The sequence below is a fragment of the Gracilinanus agilis genome, chromosome 1 (assembly GCF_016433145.1).
Source record: "Gracilinanus agilis isolate LMUSP501 chromosome 1, AgileGrace, whole genome shotgun sequence".
Lineage (NCBI taxonomy): Eukaryota > Metazoa > Chordata > Mammalia > Didelphimorphia > Didelphidae > Gracilinanus > Gracilinanus agilis.
This window is the reverse complement of record NC_058130.1, coordinates 780,338,029-780,356,672: the sequence shown is the minus strand read 5'-3', so window position 1 is coordinate 780,356,672 and position 18,644 is coordinate 780,338,029. Positions and strand designations below refer to the sequence as shown.

The 18,644-nt window shown below is 51.9% G+C and overlaps 1 protein-coding gene across 2 annotated transcripts; it reads left to right on the top strand.

Annotated features, from left to right (window-relative positions):
* Positions 1-462: 462 nt before the first annotated feature.
* Positions 463-17,413, top strand: ESS2 (ess-2 splicing factor homolog). 2 transcript variants are annotated; one of them, XM_044674507.1, is made up of 10 exons: positions 463-1,116; positions 3,096-3,264; positions 3,463-3,558; positions 4,357-4,526; positions 5,938-6,055; positions 6,302-6,435; positions 7,611-7,713; positions 11,836-11,945; positions 14,273-14,388; positions 15,705-17,413. In XM_044674507.1, exons 1-10 carry the CDS (start codon positions 952-954, stop codon positions 15,979-15,981), a joined length of 1,458 nt encoding a protein of 485 aa, XP_044530442.1. In that variant the 5' UTR covers positions 463-951; the 3' UTR covers positions 15,982-17,413. The 2 variants fall into 2 exon arrangements, with proteins under 2 accessions (XP_044530442.1, XP_044530437.1); XM_044674502.1 differs by having other exon boundaries at positions 4,351-4,526.
* The last annotated feature ends 1,231 nt before the right edge of the window (positions 17,414-18,644 follow it).

Here is an 18,644-nt window from a genome sequence, read left to right as displayed (position 1 = left end):
GAAAGGTCTAGTGTGTGCCCCTTGCTGCTTAATTAATTTAATTACAGGAGGAGATTGATGACAGAGAAAGAAGGCCCAGGAAAGAGGCAAAGAGGGCGGCCATGCTGAAGGACGAGGAAACAGATCTGTATGAAGAAGAGTAGTCTGGCAAGCAGAGGGAGAAGGAAGCTAGAGCAGAGGAGAGACTGGCTGGTCACAGGACCCCCAGATTTAGAGTAGGACCATTTCCCTTTTTAGTGACAGGCAAACTGAAGCCCAGTTGGATGAAAGGCTCGACCCGTTCGCAAAGGTAAAGGCCTGAGGGTAGAAGCCTGAGGGAGAACCTTGGCTATGTCAGGAGGCAGCACCTGGGGAAGGACAGGTTAGGGCCCTTAGCAGCAGAAATAACGATAATGATGTGATCTTTATTGTTATTAATTCTATTATTTTATTATTCTAGCATTACGATTAGAACTTCCATTTCTAAGGACTTCCCTTATCACCACCTAGTTTGCAAAGTTTTTGTTAGGAGCCCTGGCCCTGCAATTAGGAAGGCTCTATTCAAACTAACTCCCACCTGCCTCAGTTTCCTTGTCTGTAAAATGGGGATAATAATTGCAGCACCTGCCTGCCTCCTAGAGTTATTTTGAGAATCCGAAGGGATATTTGCAAAACGCCATATACAAACTGGTTTTTTGAAAAATTAGTATTAGAATATAGCGTGCCAGAGTAAAGGATTCGAACCAGCTCAAAAACCAGAGGCCCGCAGACAGACTACAATTCCCGGCAAGCCCCGCGGCCAGTTACGGAGCGCGACCCACGCCCGCGCCTTCCGCAGTCACCGCTCGACGCAGGCCCCGCCCCCCGGCAGTGTGACGGGTGCACGCCGGAAGTGTCGTCACTGGCGCTCGGCCTCCCGCCCTCCTTCGGCTCCACTTCGAGGCCGCACTCGAGCCTCGGGGGCCCAGCGACATGGAGAGTCCTTGCGTTGGCAGCGCCTCGCCGGCTTCTGCGGCCCGGGCGCTAGGCACCCTGCGGAGGCAAGGCACGGTCCTGGCCTGCCCCAGGACGCGCAACAAGCAGGTGGAGGAGACGAAGGCGAGGAAACGGGTCCTTGACGAAGAAGAGTACATCGAGGTAAGCAGCCTGGCTCGGCCTGAGATGAAGGCGGAGACCCGGATGTTCCCCCCCTTTCCTGGGAGGAGATCCGGATGTTTCTCCCTCCACTTTCCGCGGACACCCGGATATTTCTCTCTCCTCGAGGCGGAGTCCCGGATGTTACTTCCTCCTTTCCGTAGGCGGAGACCCGGATGTTCTTCTCTCTTCTCCCTTCTTCCTGTGGAGGAGGAGACCTGCGCGTACCTTCCTCCCGAACCGTTCCCTCTCTGTCTCCCGCCCTAGGTCACACTTTGCTTCCTTGACCTCTCGTGGGTCACCACACTCTTCCTCTGATCGGTCGAAGGACTCCTCCCCTGGCGGAGTCCGGGCTATACTTTTCGTCCCCTCCCGAGTAGAGACTCGGTTGCGTCCCGCCGGTTGTTCCAAATAATGCACAGAATGACCTGCGCTGCTGGGACAGCTCTAGCTTTTGGCTCCCTTGAGTCTCGTTGACTCGCTTTTCCCCGGTGCACTTAGCTCCAGGATACTGAGCAGCAAACTGAGGCCTGGGAATGGAAAGGAACTGGCCCCCTGGTTCAGGGCTCGGAAGTGCCTGAGGCAGGATTCGAACTCCTGCCTTTCTGACCATGGGCCTCCCTCCCCCTCCCCACCCCCAAGATCTCCCACGGGAGGTCAAGGGGACCCGTTAAATCCTGGCCGGCCCACATACAGCAGATGCCTAGCTAGTGCCACTTCCATATGCTGCGGAATGTGCCCATACTTTACGTGGTGGCAGAAGCCCTGCGAGGTGCTCTTGCACTACATTGTGGCAGACCCCTCCCTGGCCCAGGACCTCAACCTTTCTGGGCTGTTGCACCACTCCCGGCCCCTTACCACGGGAAATGGCGGAGGCTCTCGGGGACCCCATGTTTCTCTCTGAAGTAAAGGCTTTTTATAAAAGTGGAATGGGGGGTTGTCAGTGTAAAGATGTCACCCTAGAAATGCCTGATGAGAAGATGATGGGCAGATCACATGCCCCTTTGGCATCTCTGTAGGGTTAAGAGATTAAGAAGAACCTGTCGTGACAGCCTTATGGGAAGGCATGGCAGAGATACCATGAGACAGGCATGGATGTGTCAGAGTCTGTGCCCCTGGGGAGGGTGGCAGTGCTGGCTGGGTGATCTTGGTTAAGCCACATCTCCGGGGGCTTAGTTTCCTCCTCTTGAACTTGAAGGGATTTGGGCTAATGGGTTTTAAAAAATTCTCTTTCCCTTTAAATGCCACCTTGCTAAGATCTCTTCTCCCTGGCCTCTTTCTCCAAGGTCACTCAGCCCAACAGCTGAGAACCCTGGACTTTATAAGTCCTCCAGTCCACCTCCTTAATTTTACACCTCAGAACACACTGAGTTTCAAGGCGGGGAAGTGAATGCTTTGTCCGCTACACAGCCAGGTCCTGCCACAGCTGATTTGGCATCGTGCTACTTCTAATGCCAGGGCTCTTCCCACTGACCTGGCCCCATCTTTTGGCCTCCCACATGTTGCTGTCATCTCTGTTGGGGGCACAGAGAGAACCTTCCAAGGTAAACATTCAGGAAGTAGCCATTTTGGAAAGCTGAACAGTCTTCTCTTCTGAATGTTCTCTTCTGAATCTCCTTGCCAAGTCTCCAAATTGCTTTTTTTTTTTTTTTTTTTTTTTTGAAACCCTTACCTTCCGTCTTGGAGTCAATACTGTGTATTGGCTCCAAGGCAGAAGAGTGGTAAGGGTAGGCAATGGGGGTCAAGTGACTTGCCCAGGGTCACACAGCTGGGAAGTATCTGAGGCCGGATTTGAACCTAGGACCTCCCGTCTCTAGGCCTGGCTCTCATCCACTGAGCCACCCAGCTGCCCCCTCCAAATTGCTTTTTTCCCCAGGCCTATGAAGGAGGGAGAGCACACATTCTTTCTTCTCAAGGATGCTAAAGGCCTTGAGAATTTCTCTGTCCTCTTCAGCTTTGTCTTTTGGTTTGTTCTTCCCCAGGGCTTGCAGACAGTGATCCAGCGGGACTTCTTTCCTGATGTGGAGAAACTCCAAGCTCAGAAGGAATACTTGGAGGCCGAGGAGAGCGGGGATCTAGAGAGGATGCGGCAGATAGCCATCAAGTTTGGCTCCTCCTTGGGCAAATTATCCAGAGACACCCCTCTGCCCTGTAAGGCTCCCTGGAGGGGGGCCAGCACCCTTTGTCCTCTGGCCCTAGTCAGGGAAGAGCAGTGTGGACTTGTGGGAAGAGGGATGCAAGTGTTGGAGATAATCTCAGAAGTAGGACTGTCTCTGCCCCTGACAGGTGGTGGCAAAGTTAGTGCTCAATGGTATTTCTTCATTGCTTTTTCCCTCTCTTATTTCTCAGATGTGACCCCAGCTACATTTGAGACCCCTGAGGTTCACCCGGGTACTGCCCCCTTGGCAACTAAGCCCAGACTTCGTGCCAAAGGTCCTGAGGAAGGTAAATGTCCCATCATTGTCACTATTGAGCAGTGCTTTAACTGGAAGTTGGATTTCTGGTCCTGGCTTCAGGGCCACTGGATGGATATCTGAGTCCATTCCAGTGTAGGCCCCAGTGGCTCAATGAGGGTAATCCCAGATTCTGGATGGCTGGTAGAGGGGCTGCTCTGCTCTCTCCTCCACTTACCTTTCCCTGCCTGGGTAACGGCAAGAGCCTCCTCTCTGCTGACCTCCTCTGAGGAATCTCAGAATCTTGGGCACAAATGGGGACCCTCTGTTGCTCCTGCCTGGTCTTTGATGTGCGATAAGCTGGGTGGGGAACTTAGAAGTTATTCTTTCTTTGGGACTTTTGCATCCTAGCTCAGCCAGTTATCTCAGTGCTGGCTGCTGATTAGAGATGTGCTGAGTTCTGAACAGCCACAGCTACAGCCACAGCTGCTGCTATAAGGGCACCTGGGCTGGTGGAGTCACTGTTCTTCTGGGAAGGCCAAGCCAGTCAGCCCTCTGAGGGAAAATATTAGCACTTTCAGGGTCTCAGCTACTTTCCTCATGCCCCCGGTATATGGCGGGAGCACAGATGCCATTCTCTTTGTGCATGGGAGGAAATGGACTCTCCAAAGAGCTTGAGTCATGTGCTTAGGGTCACAAGGCTAAGAGGGAGTAGAGCTGTCACATGGCCCCAGCCCTGGTTCCAGACTCCACAGTTACCCTGAGGTGGGGGGGATGAGGAGGGAACTGCCCAGTCTGGCAGAGGGGCTGGTTGTCCCTCAAAGTATGTTCTTGTCCTTGTCAGGGTCAGGAGAAGCAGAAGAAGAGGAAGACAAAGAGCCCCTCCCTAGTCTTGATGCTTTCCTGACCAGGTATACCAGTGAGGATAATGCCTCATTCCAGGAGATCATGGAAGTGGCCAAGGAGAAGGAGCGAGCCAGGCATGCCTGGCTCTATGAGGCAGAGGATGAATTTGAAAAGGTGAGGAGAGCTCTCTGGGAGGTTTTGGCTGCCTTTTGGAGCTGTGTGGGAGATGCAGAACTCTGGGGTAGTCTAGGCAAGAGTGTAAATAGGAGAGAACCAGGATCTGCAGCTCATTCTAGGGCTTGAGCCTGAAACCTTCTGGCAAAGTGTCCTGCAACTGCCTGTGACCCAGCAGCGTGGGGAGGAAGAAGGTTCATCTCCTCTGTCAGAGGCCATCAGACAGCACTGGATGGTACTGAGGACCTCAGATTTGGCATGAAAGGACTTGGGTTTACATCCTCATTTCTTCTTTACTACTTCTGTCATTTCAGGCAAATCACTGTCCTTTTCTGAGCCTGTTTGTTCCTTTTGAAAATGAATGAGTCAATATGTGTGATTCGGAGAGTACCTCCTAACCAGCATCTGTGTGAGCCATGCTCCCAGGTAGCCTGAAATCACTCTAGAGAGCACTTTCAGCAAGGCTCATGGGAGGCCCTTGCCATAGATTCCTCTCATGTGGGCCTCCCAGCAGCCTTGGGAGCTGTTAATGGGCTCTGCTGCACTCCTCAAGGCACCTTTTGCCTACTTCCCTGGGCCCTCATGTGGGCCCCTGGAGCATGGAGGCTCCTGGAGGGCAGGGCCTATTTGCTTTCTCTCTGTGAGTCTTCTGGGAGCAGCACAAGGTTCACAAAGAGTAGGAGCTTAATAAACTTTTGGTTTGAACTGAATTGAATTATTATTCCCATTTCACAGAATCTGAGGCTCAGAGGGCTTTACTTGTCTTTGTGCCTTTAGCTAATAAATGTTGAAGTTCAGACTCCTCTCCTGAGATGTCTGGGGCTTCTCTGCTCCTTCTCACACTGTCCTGCCCTTAGCAGCAATAGCATACTGGCCACGTCTCTTTTTGCCTGTGAAGACCTTCCTCCTTATATAGCATTGCCAGGAAGTCTGCTCCTTCTCTCTTACCTTCAGAGGCACGTCCTAAATTGCAATTCATGTTCAAACATGAGGCAGCACTGAATGGTGCTGAAGAGCTGAGATTTGGCATGAAAGGACCTGAGTTCGCATCTTCATCTCTTCTTTACTACCTGTGTGATCTTGGGCAAACCATTGTCTTTTTCTGGGCCTCTTTGTTCCAGTTGAAAATGAGAGTCAAAATAGGTGATTTCTGAGATCCCTTCCCACTTTAATCCTATGACCAGGACACTCCCTGGGACTCTCTTGGTCACTCACTGCTCATTTGAGAGGCTAGCCAGTGGATGGCAAGGGGTAAGTGGGATTTTGCTTTGGTGTTTTTCACATATTCCACTTCCTGAATTTCTGAAATCCCCATATGAATACATGGTGTAGGGAGGCGGAGGCAGAGGCAGGGAAGCTGTTTGAACTCAGGCTTCAGGGACAATTCCTCTCAAATTTCTTCTGCTTTCAGAGGCAGCAGGATAACCTGGCCCTCCCGTCTACTGAGCAGCAGGCCCTGCAGAGCAGCCAGGCTGGGGTGGAGACTTGGAAGTACAAGGCCAAGAATTCCCTTATGTACTACCCAGAAGGTGAGTAGCAGCAAGACTGTTTAGAGGGGAGGCTTCCCAGGGATTGGGGGCCTGGGATCATGGTGCTGGGGTGGAAGAGCCTGAGATTGTGGCCTGCTGATGGAGGTCTTGGGATCGTGGCCCCAGGTTGGGGGTGTGGAGTGGATAGTGCCCTGCTACTCTCAGGGCACCTTTTCAGATATCCATTGGGTCAGTTTGCTTTAAAAAGGAAGGAGAGACAGGCTTGTGGTTTTCCTTTTCTTATAGGTGTCCCTGACAAGGAGGATGTGTTTAAGAAGCCCCGGCAGGTGCTGCATAAAAATACCCGATTTCTCAGGGACCCTTTCAGCCAGGCTCTGAGCAAGTCCCAGCTCCAGCAGGCAGCTGCCCTCAATGCCCAGGTTTGTGGTGACTCTGGTGGCTTCCTCAGCTGGGTGGGCACGTCCGCAATCTCAGCTCTCCAAGGCAGAGTTTGGGGACAGGTTTCATTGAGGTGGTCAGTATTGGAGGATATACAACCTGAGGCTGCTTCTACTCCCAGTGTGGCTCTGATCTGTTCTTGGTTCTGAGCCAAAGTGTACAAAACCATTTGAGCCCAGTAAAGTGCCAAGTTTTATGGTGAACTCTGTAAATGTGGGTGTGAGAAGTCAGGCCAGACTTTGTGGAGGCTGTGGGAGTTTGACTGGGCCTGGGAGAACCAGAGGAGTGGGTCAGCATGAGACCAAGGGGGTGCTGAGGGAAGGGTGCTCTAGGTAGGGGGACAAAGATACTGAAACAGGAATCAGCAGAACCAGTGTCAGCAACAGGAAGAGCAACCTGGTAGGCAAATGGTTTGGGGCAAGAAGGAGAACCTCAGAGTTTATGCTTCCTCTGGGCCTTGTGCAATCTTGAGCAAAGGACTCTGGTAGAAGTGTGTGTTTGTGGGGAGAGTGTTAAGATTAATCTGGACCCAGTGAGGCAGGAAGGGGAGAGAGGACAGACATAGGGAGGTTCCCTTGATGATTGCAATAAGCTGAGATAATCAGGATTTTGAGGCGAGTGCAGCCCCGGGGGGGTGGGGGTGGGATGGACATGGGATGGACATGTTGGTGCTGCCAGGGAAGTTCACTTAGTTGCTTTGCAGAGGACAGAATGAGGCCATTTGTGGAAGCCCTTGATTTCCAAGCTCCCATCCAAACTTTGTCTGCCATGTAGCTGCCTCTGTGACCTGGAGAAAGCTCCTTCCCCTTCTCTAGGCTTGTTTACCTTGGGGATCCTTGGCTATCCTTGTCAAACCGAGGAGCCCAAGTATGGAGACCTTCCACCTTCTGTGAGGGCCTTTGTAACCTGGACTCTGAAGCAAGGAACTCCACCCTGAGGCTCAGGGTAGCAGCTTGCTTGAGGCTCTTCTTCTTTTCTGGACTTGGCGAACCTTTCAGTCCGGGCTTAGAGAGAGGTCTCTGCCTGTTGGAAGGTTAGCCACTAAGAGCTTTCAACACTGACCTGAGGAGGCTGCTGGCCAAAGGTGGGAGGGTCTGGGGCTCTGGCCAGGATTTATTGCCTGTGCATACTGGCCATTTGTGGTTTTATATTTCAGTACAAACAAGGGAAAGTCGGACCTGATGGTAAGGAGCTGATCCCTCAGGAGTCCCCCAAGGTCAATGGGTATGGATTTGTCGCCACCCCTTCTCCGGCCCCAGGTAAGCTGAGTCCTTGGTTCGTGTGCATGGCTGTTGCTGCCAAGGAGTCTGCTTCTGGTGGGATGGGTTGTTGTGTTCCTTGGGCAGATGCTAAGGGAAGGAAGGCCTCTGTTCTAAAAACCCAGACTTATCATGGGCATCAGGACCTCAGACAGGCATCTTCCTCTGTTGGTTCACCTATGAGTTTTGGGAGTGGTTATTCTTGGGCCGTGGAGGGTCATGGGCTCCTGGATGTCATGGCACAACCAGGCAAGAAGACCTGGCCTTGAATCCCAGCTCTGCCTCCCCAGCCTGGTCCTTTCCCCATTCTGGAGCCAAGTTTCCTCAGTGATAAAAAAAAAACAAAAACATGGATTGTAATGTGTGCTCACTCTTCTTTTGGTGGCCTCTGTCCTGAGACCATTTAGTAAACGTCATTGTTCTGGTGATGGGAGCAACTCTGAACGGTTCACGGGCTGAAACACTCTGGAGGTGTTCCTCTGCTCTTACCACCTGCCCATCCTCTTTGAGCATGTCTGGTCCACCTTGTCCTTCGGTCCTCCTGGGCTCTCACCGCATGACCAGTCTGCTCTCCTTTTGGATCCTCCTCTTCCCACATATTCCCCCACTGCTCCTTCATGATTTCTCATTTGTCATGTGCTACACCCTCGTCACATCTCCCAGCCGCCTCTGTCTTCCCCTTTGGATCATCTCCTCTTCAGGCTTTGGACGCTTTCGTGGTCTCTGACTTGCTGTTGGCCATCATTGTTAGAAAAAAATGAGTGTTAAAAGTAGAAGCTTTTGCTTCAGGAGAATCTTGACGTCATGAAACAACTTCTTAGTTTCCCAAAGACCATCCAGCCTGCTTTCTTCCTGTTCTGTTCAGGCCCTACTCCAGGTCAGGATCTATAGTCCCCATCCAGCTGTGCTACGAGGTCTGGACAATAGATCTTCTTTGCCAGCTTGGTTCTTAGTGGAGAATTCAGCCAAACTCTCTTCTGAGTGATCCTTGCTCTGGTGTTCCGGGGCTTTATATGGTCAGCGTGAGGTTCTTTGTAAAAATTCACAGGGGGCATTTGGAGTCTTGGGCCCTCATGGGACATCTTCCTTCTTTGTGTATCCTGGGGCTGTTCTCTTCCACAAAGAGGATTCATCCATTTGTTTTGTTATGTAGTCCTTTTAAAGTATTACCAACCAGGTCAGAGCAGGCTATCTCAAAGGCTCGTTTTCTCCCTTGCTGCTTCGATTTCTTCTCCAGCCCTCCCAGAACTGAGATTTCGTGTCATTATGGTGGCTCTGCTGTCTTCTGGGTGAGAAAAGTTCACACTCCAGACATCTTTTGTTGCCTTTCTAATCTTGTTTTGAACTGAGCTCAGGACAATTTTCTTTGGTTCTCTTTGGATTTTCTACTCTCTGTTGCTTCTCACTGTTTTATGAAAAGCCATTCTTCACAGTCTTGTGGCCACCAGCTCTCCTCACTTGGCAAGGAGGGACGTCTGGGCTTAGTTCATTGAAGTGCTTTTCTAGGTACTCTTGGTCTCTTCACTCTGGCAGTTAGTTTAGTCTTTTCTGTGTGCTCATCTTTTCCTCTAAGCACTTCCCATTTTATTTTCATTGTTTTAGTATTCAGATTAGAATGGTTTGGGTTGAATGGCATGCCTTTTTATCAGGTTTATTTTTTCTAGCTTTAAAGTCCCTTTTCTGTTCCTCTAACAAGTTGGTGGTCTGCCTGAACCTGATTTCTGGTCTTTGATTTACTTGCCTCACTTTCTGATTGTGAAATTTTGCCTTTCTTGCCAGATCTCTTCCCTCTTTCTCATAATCTCAGATTTGAACTCTTCAATACTTTGTGACCCGTTTTCATTGTTTTGGGAAGGTTTGGATATGGTTACTTGTTTGTTCTCCTCTGCTGTTTGCTCTGTTGTCTGGATTTTTTCTGTATAAAAGTTGTTGAGTGTTAAAGGTTTCTTCTTCATCTTTCTCTTCTGGATTTCCTGATTCTGGCTTGCCGTTGTGTGAGCTGGGTGCCCTCTCAGCTTTATGCTCGCGCCCAGGATCTGTCTGCGCTCTTTATGCTCCTGAAGTCTCAGGTCTTGTTGTTCTCTGGGTCAAACCTCCTGGTGGTCTCCTTGCTCATTCTTCTGCCTGAAGCTCCTTTGACAGTCTCAGGGTGCTGCTTCCACCATCAAGCACCTCTCTGCACTGTATCCCCACTCAAGGTCCACTCCTGCGCTCAGGATCAGCCCCTTCGTCGGCGCCTTAGCCCCGCGCCTATGTCCGCACCTTTGCCTGCGCCTGCACTCAAGGTCTGTGTTTAAAGTCCGTGAGTTCTTTAGCCTCTTGGGGGGTCTTAAGTCTTGCTGCTCTCAGGAACAAGCCCTGGTGAGCTGCCAATGACTTAATGGGTGCCCCAAACTTGCTCTAACTCTTGTGCGCTGGCTTTGGCACTGTAGGTGGTGTGGGGTGGGGGAGGGGGTTGCTCTGCTCGTGTTTTCGTGGGAGCTGTTTCACCCCTTTATAGCATGGAAATGCCCCAATTCCACGTACCTTCAATGCTGCGCCCTTTGTTCATCTGGATTTGTTTTTATGTCCCCTTGAGGAGTCCTATATGCTGGGTTAGGAGAGGTCAAGCAGCTGCTTTTTACTCTGTCGTCATCTTAACCCGGAAAAAAAATACAGACCTTGATTTGCCACATCACAAATGAGGCCTTTCTTTTCGTGATAGATTTGGTTTCATTTTTTTGCGACCATACTAGTGCTTTTTGGTGCCTCCTGATTCTTCTCTGGAAGAAAGAATTCCTATTGTGTGTAACCAGATCTTTGACCTTTTTTTCTTCTGTCTACTGGAGGGGACCTGAGTGGTCATCTGGTCAAACTCACCCATTCACCAGGGTCATGCTCCTGTCCCCACCTTGGCATTGACATCATTGCTGATTTAGTGGGGTCTGGACTTGGCTCTTCCTAGGAATGATTTCTCTTCCTTCCTCAAAGTTTGCTCCTGCTGTTGGCCCACTTGTTTTTCTGGGAGTCTCTTTGCAGGTAATGCCTGCATTGCAATGGGCGATGACCACATGGCCTCTGAAGGGTTTCTTGTCTTTGGATGGCCAGTGCAGTTAGCTTTATTTGTCTTTCTCAGGGTACAACTTCCTTTGGTCTCTGCTTTCATCTACAGCTAGGATTGGTGCAACCAAGACTGGCATGCTCCTTTCCTGCTGTGCCTTTTCATCATTCACTGGACTTTCCCCAGTAGCTGACCAAAAATCTGCAGCATCCCGCCCCTCTTTCTTCTCCATCCTCCCACTGTGTAGAAGTGGCTGAAGACTTCATCCTCGGCCTGGGGCCTGGCTTGCTGGGGCTGAGCCTTTCTGGCCTCTGGCTGGCCCTGGAAAGCAGACTCCAGCTGAGGCTCGTCATCTTGATAGGACTTTGCTGCCAGCACCTAGAGAGCTCAGGGGCTCCCCTGGTGGACTGACTGAAATATTTGTTGTCCATTATTCGGGAATGAAGGGAAAAGCACAGTTCCAGGGCCATTAGTGATAATAGAGTTGATATTGATAATAAGAGTTGTGTCTGCCCAGGAATTTGGGGGAGCCATTGGCTCTTTTCTTTTTCTTTTTTTTAAAGCTAGAGTTGAGATTATTTGGGGACTCCATTGAACTGTATTGTCTTCTCCTGGCATCCCCTTTAGATAAATAAAGCTTTTTTTGACCTCCCCCCAGCTTTCTCTTCCTTTTCCTCCCGACACCTATAATCTATATACACCCCCCAGGGCCTTTAATCATCTCTCTGCTCACATTTCAGAAGAGGCCAGTGAAGTTTGGATGGGCCTGCAGTGGTGGCTTAGGCTCTGGCAGGCCAGCCTCTGACCCCCTGGGATGGCATTTTGGGTTCATGAGGCCAGTATGTGCAGGGGTAAGAGACTGTCCCCCAAGGCTGGATTAAAAGTGACCACTGACATCCCCTTGGTGCCAAAGCTTCCCAGGCAAGTGTGAGCCCTGGCTAGGAGTTCCAGAGGGGGGAAGGCTGAGGAGAAACAAGTGCCAGGATTAGTTGTATGTCCTTTCCTGTCCCACCTCCCCCAGTATTCTTCCTTAACTCTGCTGCTTTTCACTGACTCAGCCTTGACCTTGCCCTCTTTTCTAGGGGTGAATGAATCTCCCATGATGACGTGGGGTGAGGTTGAGAGTACCCCCTTGCGAATTGATGGGTCAGAAACCCCATATGTGGACAGAACTCCAGGACCAGCCTTCAAGGTATGATGTACCTGTGTGTGTGTGCGTGTGTGCGGGTGGGGAGGGGGTGTTCAGGGTTTGGGAGAAGAACATGGGGAGGTACGTGTAGAGCACCTCTTTGGTGGAGATGAGAGGAGCAAGAGATGTTTGGATTTTCCCAGAAAGAGAGAGAATGAGGTTTGCAGACTGCTTGTCCAAGCCATTGGACTTTCCTTGAGTTCCTGGTCCAACTCCAGAGCATTTTAAAGAAATCACTGTAGGAGGTGCAGACCACGAAGTGTATCCCAAAGACCGAGCCTGGCTTCACCCTGAGCAGCTCTGGCCAACCCGACCTTGCTTCCATGCTGCAGTTTTGGAGAAGTTTTCTGCCCATAGAGCTTATTCAGATTGGCACTAAGCATTTTACCTACAGCTTTGTTTTTCTTTAACCCTTACCTTCTGTCTTAGAATCAATACTATCAGTTCCAAAACAGAAGAGTGGTAAGGCCTAGGGTGAAGTGGCTTGCCCAGGGTCACACAGCTAGGAAGTGTCTGAGGCCAGATTGGAACCCAGGACCTCCTGTCTCTAGGCCTGGCTTTCACTCCACTGAGCCACCTTGCTGCCCCCAACCCCATTTTATGTGGATCATGATGGCTGTTCTAGGGGGAGGCATGAGCCTTGATCTGCTCGTCCTCCAAGGGCCAAACCAGGATTGCTTCAGAAGGGGCTGCCTCTCACAGAGGTCTTCAGGCAGAGGCTGAGTGAGCAGCCATCTATTGGGGAAGTTTCTTCTGATGGGGAGTCCTTCTGGGTAAGGGCTGGGCGAGCTGGCCGCCAGGGCGAGGTCTCCATGTCGGAGTCCCAGCGCTCCTAGGAGGAGCTGGTCTAGCCACAGGCTGTCTGAGGGGCCACAGGCTGCCCGAGGGGCCAGAGGCCTTGTGGCTGCGGGTAAGGGAAGAGTCCAAACGTCCGCTAGCCGGGGCGGTGCCTCGCCACTGAAGTCTTTAAAGGCGTCTCCGACAAGAGGCAGCCATTGTGTCCAGCGTGCTCTGCTTCCGCTCCCTGCCTTGGCCTGGGCGCAGGCTTCCCGGAGCACCTGCTCTCTTCACCGCTGGCACAGTCAGATCCGATTCAGTCCACGGAACAGAATTTGTTCAGCTCTTCAAGGGAACGTCGGAGGCCCATTGCCAGAAGCGAGAGGTTAGAGTTGAGGCCGGGCTACCTTGGCCAGGAGTTCAGGTCTCGTTGGATGTTCAGACCGATTGAGAAGGCTGATACAACACAGGCCAGTTGTAAAGGAGGAGAAAGCCGGGGGGATTCCCGAGGGGGCTGTGGGAAGGCACCAGCATGGGGGGTCCCAGTGATACAACGTAGTCCTGCAGGAAAGTCGTCCTTATTTGGCTGACTGCGACGTGAGGGTGGCTCTGTGTGCCCAGAGATTGGCTAGCTGGAGGCCCAGCCCGCTGGACCGAGGCTGGTTCCCAGGCATTGGCTGGTGACCCGTCAGCTGGAGGGTGGGGGGTGGAGGGGACCCATCCTGAGGATATCCTGCATTGTTGGCCAGACCCGTTACCAGTCTGACTCCAGAAGGCCCTTCTTACAGTGCCGATGTGTGGCCTGGGCCCAGGGGCCCAAAGACCCCAGAGAGTTTGTAAAAGCCTTTCCCTTTTAGCACGAGTTTAGGGAGTTTATTGCATTCCTGAAGGTGAGCGAAGGGTAGGAGAACAGAGATGGCCAGATAGTCTAGTGGTTAGAGTTCTCGGCCTCGAATAGGTTTCAAATCTGGCCTTCACATCTAGCTGGGTGACCTTGAGCAGGCCTCAGCCTCTTGGTGGGGGTCATAAAAGCCCGTCCCTCCCCAGGTGGCCATGAGGATCCCCTGACACAGTGCCTGCAAAGTGCTGTGTGGGCAGGGATGACTGTTAGGGGAGGAAGAGACTCGGTGGTGGCCAGCCCCAGCTGTGATTGCTCTGGGCAGGGGTTGGAGGTCCCAGAGGGTTAGGTCTGAGCTCCCCCTTGTCTCAGAGATGGGCAGTGTGATGGCCCGATCAACCAGTACAGGCCCAGTTTTTGGGTTTGACCAAAAGCCCCTCGGGCACGTGCCCCAAGGGCCACCACCGTTTCTGGCGGGCATGGTGCCCCCTGAGCCCCTGCTGCTGGTGAGTGTGCCCTCATGTGCCCGGCTCCTCTGCCTGCAGCCTGGGCCTTGAGGGGTTGGGGAGACTCCTTGTCCCCAGGCCAGAGACTGAATGTGACGTGACTGTTGTCAGAAGGTGAATGTTGGGGGGATGAAGGGAGGCCAAGTTTGCAGATACACGGTGTTTGGGCACCCATTCCTACACCTTGCCCTGGGTTATTGTCTCTCCAGATCCTGGAGCCTGGGCGCCGAGAGAGGTTAGGTCTCAAGATGGCCACGGAGGCAGCTGCCAAGAACCGAGCCAAGAAGCAGGAGGCCCTAAGAAGAGTTACAGAGAACCTGGCCAGGTGAGGCTCCCTGTCTCTGCCTCTCCTCTCCTCCCCCTTTTTCTCCCCTCAGGGTAGGGTTGGGCAGGGAGGAATACCAGGTAAAGGTAGAGTCTGGCCCATAGTCTATGGTCACAACATTGCCAAGCTTAGATCAGTCCAACTGCCTCGTTCTACAGATGGGTAAAGCCCAGGGACCTGAAAAGACTTTCCCTGAGGCACAGTGATGGAGGCAGCTTCAAACTCAGATTTTATTATCTAGTCTGACCTTTTACATTTTACTGAAACCTTTTGTGGGTCCAGCACATTTATTTCTGAATATCTCCTTCCTTAAGGTATTATCTATCTGGCGAGCTATTTTTTACAACAAAGATTAAAAAAGAGAAAGCAGCTCAGCAGAGGCAGTTGTTGGGCTTTGCCTTGGCCTCTGACAGAGTGTGTGTCCTGGAAGGACTTGCATTTTCTAGGCCTCTCCTCACACAGGAGGAGATTTTGGATGAGCCGCACCAGGCTCCCATCCCAGACTCCTCTTTCCTCCCAGACCTCAGCACCTTAGCTTGTCTCAGTCAGGGAATGGGGAAAAGAAGATGAAAGAAGGAGTTTACATATATGGAAGAGATAAGTGGGCAGGCTGTCTCCCAGCCCGGGCCACCTCCCTTGCCCTCAGCCCTCCTTCAGGTAGAATGGTGCGCAGTGGTGGTGGTTCTCCAAGTGCTACGAGGTCTTTTATTACTGTCCTTGGTGTGGCAGGAAGCATGCTCACCCCCTTGGTTCACGGTCACTGCCATAGCTGGAACTATTGCTCACTCCCTACACTTGGGCCTTGTCTCCTCCATCCCACCCAGATGAGCTTTTCATTTCACTTTTTTTTTTTTTTAACCCTCATCAGTTCCAAGGCAGAAGAGTGGTAAGGGCTAAGCAATGGGGGTTAAGTGACTTGCCCAGGGTCACACTCTATCCACTGAGCTACTGTCAACCTGCCCCAAGACCTTTTCATTTCAAGAAAAGATCCTGCCCTTGGTTTGGGGGCTTTGCTGTTGGGGTAGATGTGAGATCTTGGGGAGGCTGGGATAACTCTACCTGAGCAATAATCTTGGGCCCTCTTGGGCAGCAGTGAGGGAGGCATGAGACGGGATGTCAGGAGGCTTGGGCCCGTACCATGGCCTAGTCTCCTCATGCTCAGGGATGGGAATCTCTACCCTCAACTTTCTCCTCTGTAAATGGGGACTTGAGCTAGTTTTTCTCTGAATTGTATCTTTCTGACTTCTGTTCTGTAATCCCTTGATTTCCTGGAGGCTCCTAAGCATCTGTTTCTTATTTCCTTCTCTCTGATGCAGCCTCACCCCTAAAGGCCTGAGCCCTGCTATGTCCCCAGCCCTGCAGCGCCTTGTTAACAGGACCACCAGCAAATATACCGATAAGGCCCTGCGGGCCAGCTATACACCCTCTCCAGTCCACCCTGGCTACAAGACACCTGCAGGCGGCCCTCCAACTCCCACAGGCACTCCTACCCCTGGCACCACCACGAGGACTCCCCTTACCCAGGACCCTGCTTCCATCACCGATAACCTCCTGCAACTCCCCAAGAGACGGAAAGCATCAGATTTCTTCTGAGGATCCTACACCAGGGCCACTAGGCCACCCGCCCTGGACAGAACAGCCTTTCCTGGCTGTGGGAGCTGTGGGGAAGTTCTGTCTACCTGGCTTCCTTGATTCCCCACCCGTGGCCGCAGGACACTTTGTCAGGTGGGGTGGATGCTGCTCTAAGTTGGGCACTTGTTGATAGTTTTTTATATGCAAGCTCAGACCACAATCGTCATTAAAAGTACAAGCTAAACCAGAGCTTCTCGGGCCTCCCATCCCTATCTGGCCGCACAGCCCCATCCCTCCTTGGGAGAGGCCACATGGTGGGCCCAGAGCAAGGAGGACCTGGCTGGGAACTGGGGGACCCTGAGTAGATCTTTCAGGCTCCATAAAATTGAGGATAGCAGTCCTTCCCCATCTCCCCCATGGGTACGCTTGTGGAGAGCACACTGGCATGAATTGCTGTTGGCATGGTTATCTGGGTGATGACGAGCCCAAGGCCCTCCAATGGAATTCTGGGCCTCCCCTAGGGGATTTAGAGAAGGGCCCAGGTGGAAGGGGCCCCTCACCTCACTGAGTCTGCTGCCCTCGGGTGGTAGATGAAGTAAGGTGTGGAGAGGGGAGCCAAGGTCACCCAGGGGCTTGGTGGCAGAGCTAGGATAGCCTGTGTCTTGTGACTCCTAATGAGCTTTCTCTGTAAGATGATGGTTTTTGAAAGGCCTTTTAGCTCTCTGTCCGGCAGTCCTAGGACTGGCAGCCCCGAGAGTGAGACCTGAATCCTGGTCTAATCCTATTTCTGTAGATTCTTTTTATTCCGGGAGTGGAGAGTCATGGCCAACAGCCTCCTCAAACTAACTCCAGGAAGCCTGGCATCTCGCCTGGGGGAGTTGGGGAAGAGCTCAGATCCAGTTGCATGACTTTAGTTGATGTGTTTGAGACCTGGGATGGGGGAAGGCCTCCGAGAATGGCCACCAATGCATGCTTGGCTTATTGCTATTTCACTGTCCTTGGGACAGGTCACATCACATTTGTGCCTGAGCCTGTCCAGAGAGACGAAGGCCTTACACTCAGGCCACAAAAGGTTCAGTCAGAGGAGCTGGAAAAGAGAAGGCTTGGAGGAGGCCTGCCTGCTGATGGGATGGGGAGGGCAGATAATCAGGACAGGGAAAGAGACTCGTGGCTTGAATTGTTCCCCAAGGGAGTGGGGGGCCCCTATAAAGGTCCTTCCTTTATAGAGTGCAGGGGCCCTGCAGAGGGCTGGTCTTGGCATTTTGGGGCCTTTGGGCTTGTCTGGAGGTGCCTTTGGCTTCCACTCAGTGATAAATGTGGCCTTGCAGAGCAACTGAGAGGTCGGTCTGGCCAAGCAGCTCCTTCACAGCCTTGTTCCCATTCTGTATTGGAATGTACATTGTACCAACCCAAGTGTGGCACTTGATTATTAAATTCCATCTTAGCCTGTCCAGATTTGTTTTGAACCTTGTCTCGGTCATTGACCATCTCAGCAATCTGTCTCCACTTCATGCCATCAGCAAGTTTAATGACTACTCCCCATGCTTTCCAGTCATGGTTAGCAGTTGGAGAATGCCAATCATTCACATTCAGACAGTACAGGCAGAGCTGTTAGGCTAGTTGCCCAGAAAGAGGGTTTGAACCTGTTTGCTTTGGCCCTGGAGGAGTGGGTGGAAGTCTCAAGATTTAGGCTTTAGGTGGCGATGGAAAAACTCCTTGAAGATTGGATCTCTCTCCAAGTGGAGCAGGCCCCTTTGGGAATTCATGGGTTTCCCTTTGATCTGAAGGTCATTGCCCAACAGTTGGCTGGCCCCCTGTGAAGTGTAGTAGAGGAGATTTCCTTTGAAGCTGTGACTTGGACTCCATGGACCCTGAGCTTCTTTACAGAACAAAGGCTCTGTGGCTCCCAGTCTCACGTGTAGGCACTCCACCACGTCTTCTCCCTCCGGTCCCACTCCTGAGGCCTTAGGCCTTCTACAGGTGCAGAAAGAGAGATGGGAAGGCAGTGCCCTCTCATTCAACCTGCGAGACAGAGGGCTGGCCTCTCCTGGAGAGCAGCAGGGGGCTACTGTCCACTATGTGGGTCCTCTCACCCAGCCCACATCTCTCCATCTTGCCCACCAAGATTTCACCAAAACTTGGGTGCGTGTCTCCAGGATGTTTTGGGCTGCTGTTTTCTCATGCCTGTGGCACAAATGATAGTTTCCTTCATCTCCTCTCATCCCAGCCGCTCTGGGAGTGTGCATTTTATTCTCTTCCCCATTTTGCAGTTAAGGAAGCAGACTGAGAGTAGAATGGATGGACTCAAGGTCACCTAGCTATTAAAATCATGACTGGGACTGACCCTGGGCCTCTGAAGCCCCATTCACTGATCTTTTCTCAGACTGTCTTTTTTTGTTTCCAGAGCATTTTGGGCGGGCATTCCCCAAAGCCTTGGACCTTGGCCTGTGCTCTCTTTAGTGGTGGTCTCCTCAGTTTCCCCGTTTGTGCATTGAGTTGTTTGGCCTAGGTGCCCTCTGAGGACACTTCTTGGTGCCCTGGTTAATCCAGGACAAGAATCTGGGTCCACTAATGGCCGATTCAGTGTTCTCTCCATTGCCACTCTACCTCCCTATATCTTCCTCTCCATCGCCAATGTGATACCTCCTCCATGGAGGCTGAGAGCAGGGGCTTCTTGGCTTAGA

Coding starts and splice junctions, on each gene's coding strand:
- ESS2 (XM_044674502.1), top strand. CDS start 952: ATGGAGAGTCCTTGCGTTGGCAGCGCCTCGCCGGCTTCTGCGGCCCGG. Junction 1,117..3,095: donor ACGAAGAAGAGTACATCGAG/GTAAGCAGCCTG, acceptor GTTCTTCCCCAG/GGCTTGCAGACAGTGATCCA. Junction 11,946..14,272: donor CTCCAGGACCAGCCTTCAAG/GTATGATGTACC, acceptor TTGTCTCTCCAG/ATCCTGGAGCCTGGGCGCCG.